The sequence below is a fragment of the Xiphophorus couchianus genome, chromosome 22 (assembly GCF_001444195.1).
Source record: "Xiphophorus couchianus chromosome 22, X_couchianus-1.0, whole genome shotgun sequence".
NCBI classification, from domain to species: domain Eukaryota; kingdom Metazoa; phylum Chordata; class Actinopteri; order Cyprinodontiformes; family Poeciliidae; genus Xiphophorus; species Xiphophorus couchianus.
In genome coordinates, this window is record NC_040249.1 from 24731230 (window position 1) to 24739826 (window position 8597).

The window sequence follows — 8597 nt, forward strand, 5'->3', positions numbered from 1 at the left end:
AGTTTTCCAAATGAAAATTGAATCCAAGAGCAGCTAAGTTATTATATGTGCACTTCCTCTGGCGGCCATAGGGGGGCGCCGAGGAACCAGACCTACTTCCCATGACCTTGGCTGCAGCGGACAAGGACAAACTTCTTCCACACTAAGATTAAATGTTCAGAAAGAGACACTTCAAGGCAGAAATCTGAAACTAAAGAACCATAAAATCTCATATCTGATGTAAAATAATAAAAATGAGTTTTATCCAAAGTTCTGCCGTACTCTGACCCAGATTCTGCCGGTTCCGGCTCAGTTTTTCTCCTCCGTGCTGTCGGTCACGTCCTGCGGCTCCAGGATGTGATGAGGCAGGTCGGTGGGCGTGTCGGAGTTTTCAGCCTTTACTCATTAACTCATCATCAGCAGCATCTTCCTCTTCCTGATTCTCTGTAATCTGGTGGTTCTGATCCACATCTGACTCATTTTCTCTCATCATTCTGCCTTTATGACAGGAAGTTTCAGTTTGACGACTCGGTTGTTTTCACTCCCTTCCTGTTGAGCGACTCTGATGATGCCGTACTTCCTGTTCCTCGTTGCTAAGCGGTTGCTACACCTGAACTGAGTTTGATCTTTCTGGGAATTTTAGCGCAGCGGCGAATGTTGCAGCTTGTTGTCACTGTGGAGTTGCAAGTTCAAATCCTGTTGACGAAGCAATTCTTAATCAAAAATTAATCAATTAATCAAAAAAGGCCATTCAACATTCTCAGAGCAGCAATTAAACCAAAGGTGTAAACAATATATAAACATATTTGTATTTAAGATAATAAAAAGATATTTAAGATGTAAAATCTGTTTTACCCAGAATCCCTCTAGTGGCAGTTTTATCTCCACCTGGTTCAGATTCTGTAAAACTTTTCCTACTGAGCAGCTTTTACATCCAGTTATCAGCCAGTTAATCCAAAACAATCAGCAGAAATATTTTTTAGCTGCAGATGAATCCTTGAAACGTTCACTATAGAAATGTTGTTGACTTTTAGGCAGTAAATATTATTCCATAACTTAAAAAGGAATTAAATTGTTTAGTATCTTTTAGTGTATTTATAATATTGAATAAGAAGGTTAAAATGTGAGATACTTTAAATCAGATTTGATCATTTAATGATCAGAATAATAAAGTAATCCTTCGTTTCAGCCCTAAAACCTGCAGCTTCGTCTCTACAGGAAGAGTGTAAATGTCTGAACATGGTCGGTGTTTTTGTCTCCACTAGAGGAACTTTCCCAGATGAAACATTTTCATGTTTTCATGTCTTCATGTTTTCATATGTGCTGTTTGTTGCTCCAGCTGCTGCGGCCGGAGGAGGTGGAGATGCTGGTGTGCGGCAGCCCGGAGCTGGACATGAGCGCTCTGCAGAAAGCAGCTCAGTACGAAGGCTACAGCAAGATGGACGCCACTGTGAGGTAAACCTGGACCGGACCAGAACCCACCGGACTCTGGCCTTTCCCTTTGAAATGATTTGTTGGTTTCAGTTGTTCGGCTCGCTGTAAGACGTGGGGCGGTCCAGAATCTGACCCGCTTCGTTTCAGACAGGAAAACGAGCTGAAACGGGTCAGAACGCCGAGCAGCCTGTCTGACTCTGAGCTTAGTCAGCACTTTGAGGACCAGAACCTGGTTCCCAGTGCTCCCAGTAAGCAAGGTGTGCTGGTTTTCCTCCAGGTTCTTCTGGGACGTGGTTCTGGCGTTCCCTCCGGAGCTGCAGAAGAAACTGCTGCACTTCGCCACCGGCAGCGACCGCGTTCCCGTTGGAGGAATGGCCGACCTCAACTTCAAGATCTGTAAGATCGACGTTCCGACAGACTGGTGGGTTCATGGGACGTCCAACCGTCCATCTGTCCATCAATGTGTCCACATGTCCATCAATGTGTCCACATGTCCATCAATGTGTCCCTTCATCAATCCATGGGATAAAACTTCAAAAACCAGAGAACCTTCATGCTCCTCCATAACGAATGTAAACCTTTCGGCACAAGATAATAAAAACTAAACCCTTCAGACACAAAACAACCTCAAACGTCTTCAGCTCATCTTTTAGTTTATTAAAATTGTGACCTGTTAGCTTCTCTTCATGTCTTAGCTTCATAGCTTTTAGCTTCGTAGCTTAGCTGGTTGTTTACTATGAGGTGTCATGTGGCAGCTGGGCTGCATGTTTTCCCATGGACAAACTTTCCACAGCATTGAAGCTCAGTGAATGGTCTGGGGCCCAGCAGCTTTAATCTCAGCTGTGTCTTAGACTCTGAAACACCCTGTGTGTGTGTGTGTGTGTGTGTGTGTGTGTGTGTGTGTGTGTGGGAGAAACCACGCTGCTCTGGCAAATAGCCCTCCTTTCACACACACATGAGCAGCTGGGCCTCTATATGGTCAAACAACAGGCCCAGGTCATGTTCCTATAGCTGCACATATACAGATAACGCTGCTGGAGGAATCCTCTTACACACACACACACACACACACACCCATATGGGTCGAGCCCTCAAGGGGCTCCCAGATAACGTGACCCCAGAATGGAGGCCATTGTGTCAGATCTAAAGAAAACTACGTTCACCGAGTTCAAGTCGTGAACTCGCTCACCCTCATGCTGCTGCTGCTGCTGCTGCTGCTGCTGCTGCTGCCGTTGCTGTTGCTGCTGTTGCTGTTGCTGCTGCTGTTGCCACTGCTGCTGCTGCTGCTGCTGCTGCCGTTGCTGTTGCTGCTGTTGCTGTTGCTGCTGCTGTTGCCACTGCTGCTGTTGCCGTTGCTGTTGCTGCTGTTGCTGTTGCTGCTGCTGTTGCCACTGCTGCTGTTGCCGTTGCTGCCGCTGTTGCTGTTGCTGCTGCTGCTGCCGTTGCTGTTGCTGCTGTTGCTGTTGCTGCTGCTGTTGCCACTGCTGCTGTTGCCGTTGCTGCCGCTGTTGCTGTTGCTGCTGTTGCTGCTGCTGCTGCTGCTGTTGCTGCTGCTGCTGTTGCTGCTGTTGCTGTTGCTGCTGTTGCTGCTGCTGCTGTTGCTGCTGTTGCTGTTGCTGCTGTTGCTGTTGCTGCTGTTGCTGTTGCCGTTGCTGTTGCTGTTGCTGCTGCTGCTGTTGCTGCTGTTGCTGCTGTTGCTGCTGCTGCTGTTGCTGTTGCTGCTGTTGCTGCTGTTGCTGCTGCTGCTGTTGCTGCTGCTGTTGCTGTTTTGGAGGAAAGTTCAGCCTCTTCCTGTTTTTCTCTTCATCCTTCCTCATCTTCAGAAACTCTTCAACTTGTTGACATCTGAATTTTTTTAATCACAAACACGTCAAAAAGATGCTTCTGCCTGATCAGGTGGATCATTTTCAGGTCCTGTAGCTCCAACCTGAGCCCACATCACCATCCGTCCACCGCCATACTGAACAGTTGGCCAAAGGCTTTTGGTTTTCTCCTAACCTGGTTTATTATAGTCAAACATTAAAATGTCTAGTGGAGTTGACTGCAGGATCTGTAATGAATTAATCAGGTTTTCATATGAAACTATCGATAAAAATCATTTTCAATGCAAAAACATTTTTGCTGCTAAATCACTGAATAAACAGACAGACGAGCTCAGCAACAAACAAATTTATTATTTTTAATCCTATTTGTTCCTGAAGCAGAAATTCTTCTTTCTTCTTCTTCATCTTGCTTTTTATCAGTATGTTTAATTTACTGGTCATGAAAATTTCCCCGTTTTAGTTTGTGATTCTGGTTCTGGTGTAACAGTAATGTGGGAATAATATGGAATTTAAAAAAATACAATAAATAATTTCAGTGTGATAAAATTTATCTGGATAAGTAATGGAAATGAAAGCGTTAAAGTCCCGGTCCTGGTTATAACCCTTCCCAGGTTGCTGAGCAGCAGCAGTTGCTTCTTCTACCTGAACGCTCCGTTTCTCTGGCAAATGTGAAATCCATACATGCACTCTCATGAACTCAACACATTTACCAGCTTAGCTCTCACCGGCTCCCACAGCACTTAAACCGGGGTGTGTGTGTGTGTGTGTGTGTGTGTGTGGGTCGTGTTTACAGACTGCCGGTCTTTGTGTCAGAGCTATAGAAAATCAGAGTGAGCCCAGTAGCCAGAATATGCTGCCATGAATCCGCTGAGCTTAATTAAAATGCCTCCTTCATGTCTTGCTGGATTTTCCTGTTTTTCCTCTTAAGCTCCTAATCTGCATCTTAAGGTTCCTCTGGATCCTCTGGATTATCTGGCCCGTAAAAACCTCTGAGTGAAAGTAGCTCGGGTTAAGGTTCTGCTTGTTCTGGGCCGGGTTCAGAGGGAACTGACCCAGAGGCGTTCCCAGGTCAGGAGGGAGCAGGAACCCCAACATGGAGGATGGAGTGTGTGCTGGGGGACAACGCTTACACCATGTATCATGTTGTCATGATACATGGTTGGATTTAGTGGTTTAGCATTAGCTTCCACTATATACCTTGTTGATATAGTGTGTTAGCATTAGCAGAATTAATGCTAATGCTAAGAGCCGTACCCTCCTCTTCCTCAGACATGGTTTAATCTGAATTTGGAATCTGGTTTCTATCGACTTTGTAGAAAAAGCAAAAGTTCCTGGTGGTTCTGAAGGCAGAAGAGTTAAAGTTTATTCTGCTGAAAGAGGAGCAGCTCTCTAACTCGTTGATGTCAGGCTGTTTGCTAACGTTGGACTTCCTCTCTGTCTCCTCAGGCTGCCCATCTCTCACACCTGCTTCAACCAGATCTGTTTGCCTACGTATCGAACGCGGAAGGAGCTCAAACACAAACTCACCATCGCCATCTCCAACGCCGAAGGCTTCGGCCTGGAGTGAAGGGCCTGCAGACAGATCACCAACAGAGACTGTCACACTGCGTGGATCTCTGTGGATCTCTGTGGATCAGGAACTGAGCAGGTCCCATTGTCTCCTGATAGGCAGATCAGACCGGAGCTTTAACCCAACAGCTGAACAACGGCTCAACAAACCGCTTCATTTCCACATCAGCTCTGTTGGTTCTGCTTTAACAACCCGATAAACACAAACCAATTGATCTGCAGCACTGTGCAAAAGCTTTACGCAGTTTAAATGTTTATTTCCTCACTGCAGAGCTGAACAGACTCTTCAGTCTGGGAAACTCTGCCTGCCAAGTGAACAAGAGAACAAACCTGATGCCGTTTACTATCCGTTCCTGTTTTAGACCGATGGTAAAACCTTTTGCAGCTTTAAAGTTTTGTTTTATTGATAAAACTTTTGCACAGTATTGTTGATGTTATCTGGAATATAAGTCTGACTAGTCTCTGATCAGTGAAAATAACGTTAAAAATTTCCTTTTTAATGTTGTAACACACTGAGTTCTTGTTGAAGTCAGAAAAGTCCAATCATCAGTGGGTGAAAACGGTGGAGCCTCCAGCATCAGGCAGGTTGATTTTGCAGGAAGCAAACAGAAACGCCTGAAGACTAAACTGAACAACATCCTCCTGTAATGGCTGCCAGTCTGGATTTGAACATGAAATCAACTATTTTGATTCTAAATCTATTGATTTACAAACCGTGATCAGTTTTTCAGAACAGAAACAAAGACAGTTGAGAATCTTTTTGGCATAAAGTATAAATGCCTCCAGTTCCAGATGATGAACTTAAACTAAATCATCTGAATAAACTCCTAAACTTTCATTTTATGATCTGCACACCTGATCCCATATATTTAAATATGGCCGCCATCCAGGAAGGCTAATTATTATTTATGTTAGAGTCACCGTGTTTTCCAGTTGGAGTTATCATGCAACATGTTTTGCTTTTTGCAAAAAGCTCCCATTTCTGCTGCAACATTAACAGCAGAGGCTCCATTTTATTGTTTCTCAGGTATTGATTTGAATCAAGGATATTTTTTTCTGCTCCTGTTTATTCGCACACTGTTGGTTATAAACGGATTAATCAGGAGAATCGAGCTGTTGAGGTTTAACTGAAGGTAAAGCTCATGTACGTAAGCTAGCTTGTTGGACATAACGGTGTTAACGTCTGACACTTTATGATTTCCAGAAATGTTTTTTATTTGCTTTGTTTGCAGCACACTGTTACGACTGAACGCTTTACTCTGAAGAATGCTTTTGTATATTATGAGACGTAGCTTGTGCCTTGTTTCCTGTGACATTGCGGCCAGTTTGATTGAACAGAGGCTGCAGCAGAAGTGTTGCTTTGCAGTGTTTTGTCGGTGTGACGTTCAGGAGCCTGCAGACCGGCTGGTAGAGGAATCGTCTTCCAGACTGGCTGCTGTGTTTGTGTGTTTGGTGCTTTTAAATTATTACTACAGGACGTCCAGTTCGGGTCCAACTGCACCGCCTCCAGATCGATGTCACTTTATCCACACCTTTCCCAGTAACACCTTCCACTTATTGATCGCTCTGCTTGATGCTCAGACCAGTTCTACCGACAACCCAACCTACTGACCCATTTCTCTAAAGCTTCACCTGGTTGGGTTCGGTTTACCTCGGAGATCAAAACCTTGGATCTAGAAATGATTCGTCTTCCAGTTTCAGGTTGGAAAATCAGGGATGTTAATTATTTTATTAGATTGAATTAAAAAGAAAACCAGTTAAAACTATGTTTATCTCTGTGAAGCGGCCATGTTGGATGTAGACGTTGGTTTCTGATGGGAAACATTAAAGTTGGGAGTTGAAATGCAACATTGGATGCATAACTTGAAAAAATCCTGAGCTTTGATGACACATCTAAATATTGGACAGCCTTCAAATCAGTCACAATAACACCAGAGTCCGATATTAACCAATAATCCAGAAATTATTCTAATAAAACTCAATAAATTCTCTGATTGATTGAAATGATCAACACAAGATTCCCAGTTTACCGTCTTCTAGTCCAGTAACTGAACGACTGGATCTAAAATCCCAAACTACATCTACACGTTTACTTTCTGTGTTAAAGTTTAGATGTGAAACATCAGAACATCAAACACACACCACTGATCTCATTTTATAGAATTATGATTAGTTAATGACTAGCAGTTAGTTAAATCCAGTTGGTTATCACTGGTGGCTGAAAGCGTCGAGTCCGGCAGGATGAACTCCAGTGACCAGCGGTGGTGGATCTGTTCCTGCCACTGGCCCGGCTCTAATCTGGGTCTCTGGTTCAGCGGCTCCCTGACAGGCTGTGGTCTGGAAAAGATCCTCGCTCAACATTCAGTTTTCACTTCAGAGCCCCAGAAGCAGCTTCTCCTGACTTCAGATGCTTCTCCACACGTCTGCAGCCCAGAACGTTCAGCTGATTCTACCACCAAACCCGTCTTTTTTAGTGTTGGTTCTAGATCTACGGTACTGTCTGGTCCAAAGTCCCAAATAGCAAACTGACGTATCCAGGCAACGGTGGAGAAACTTCTCTGGCTGCACCGTCCAAATTTACATGGCAGTAATCTGGGTCACTCATTCACTCAGCCAACAATGGATCCTTTATGTTATGTAATGATGGGGCTGGAGCTGCTCTGCTTAGAGACGGACCGGGCCAGAACCCCAGAACCGGGCCGCTGGTTAAAGGCTGGTTTCAGAAATGTGTTTGACTTTGTCTCGGTTCTGTTGCATGTCAAATGGACCAAACTGTGTCAGGCTATACAGTGGAGGAGTGAAGACCCGGTAGAAGATCCGTTTGAAAATAGTTCAAACTGGTTCTCGGGTTTGTTGAGATGTAATTATTTTCTCTGGTCAGGCGTTTAAATTAAACGAGGACGGATCGGAGGAGGAGCAGCTGACCCGTGCATGACCCGGTTTGTAAACCCGCTGTGGCTTTTGTTGCTGTGTAAAGTACAATGATGTGACTCCACAGATATTTGCAATAAACCCAAACGAAGGCTCACGCCTCCTGATAAAAGCGGCTGCTGAACGTGTCTTCATTTGTTTGAGCCGGTGGTGAAACGTCAGATACTGGAAAGAGACCGAGTCAGACGTTTTATTCTGAAAGTCTCATTGAGGCTGATAAGAAAATCGATTATAAGGTTGAATGGTGAAATTAATTTACATCCTACAGATGCATTTTTTAAACTTTAGTAAAGTAGTGGACACTAATTAAAGGGACGGTGGCACAAGATTTTTAATAAATGCTGCTTTTATTTTTTAAAGTCTTTCTTGTTGTGTATTGCTGGTTCTGAACAGTGACCCGGTTGGTAGCTCTGTTCCTTTGCAGCAAACATATTGTCCACTTTACATCTCAGCAGTTTTACCTCCCTTCACCCCCCCGGGGCCTCATGCGGGCCCCATCAGGGCCCTGATGTTGAAGTGATGGAACCTTTTCCTCCGACTCTCAGGTCAGCGGAATCAGTGGCTTCCATTAAACATGTCTTTTTAAATCTGCTTTTGCTTAAATTCATTTTGTGTTTATTTTGGTTACTGAAGTATTTTATATCTCTATCTTGAAATGTGCTACAATGTTTTATTTACCACCTATAACCCCAGTTCTGTAGCTTGTTAGACAGACTCTGCGTTCATATTTCATGTCATCAGAAACTCGGTGGGATGGAGGGGCCGGCCTCATCGTATCAAGATGGTGGACGCTCTGGGTCACAGGGAACGAGGGGATTCCTGGTCCGCATCGCCAGGTTCAGGACAGAGAACAGCCATTAA

At 44.3% G+C, this 8597-nt stretch overlaps 1 protein-coding gene across 2 annotated transcripts in view; it reads left to right on the forward strand.

Moving 5' to 3' along the window:
- Window positions 1–7851, forward strand: part of hectd2 (HECT domain containing 2) — a 40873-nt gene extending 33022 nt beyond the window's left edge. For both annotated transcript variants that reach the window (XM_028007038.1, XM_028007039.1), the window contains 3 exons: window positions 1319–1434; window positions 1691–1834; window positions 4683–7851. In XM_028007038.1, coding sequence (XP_027862839.1) covers window positions 1319–1434; window positions 1691–1834; window positions 4683–4803 — 381 coding nt within the window. In that variant the 3' untranslated portion in view covers window positions 4804–7851. The remainder of the gene's footprint in view (window positions 1–1318; window positions 1435–1690; window positions 1835–4682) is intronic.
- Window positions 7852–8597: the final 746 nt, after the last annotated feature.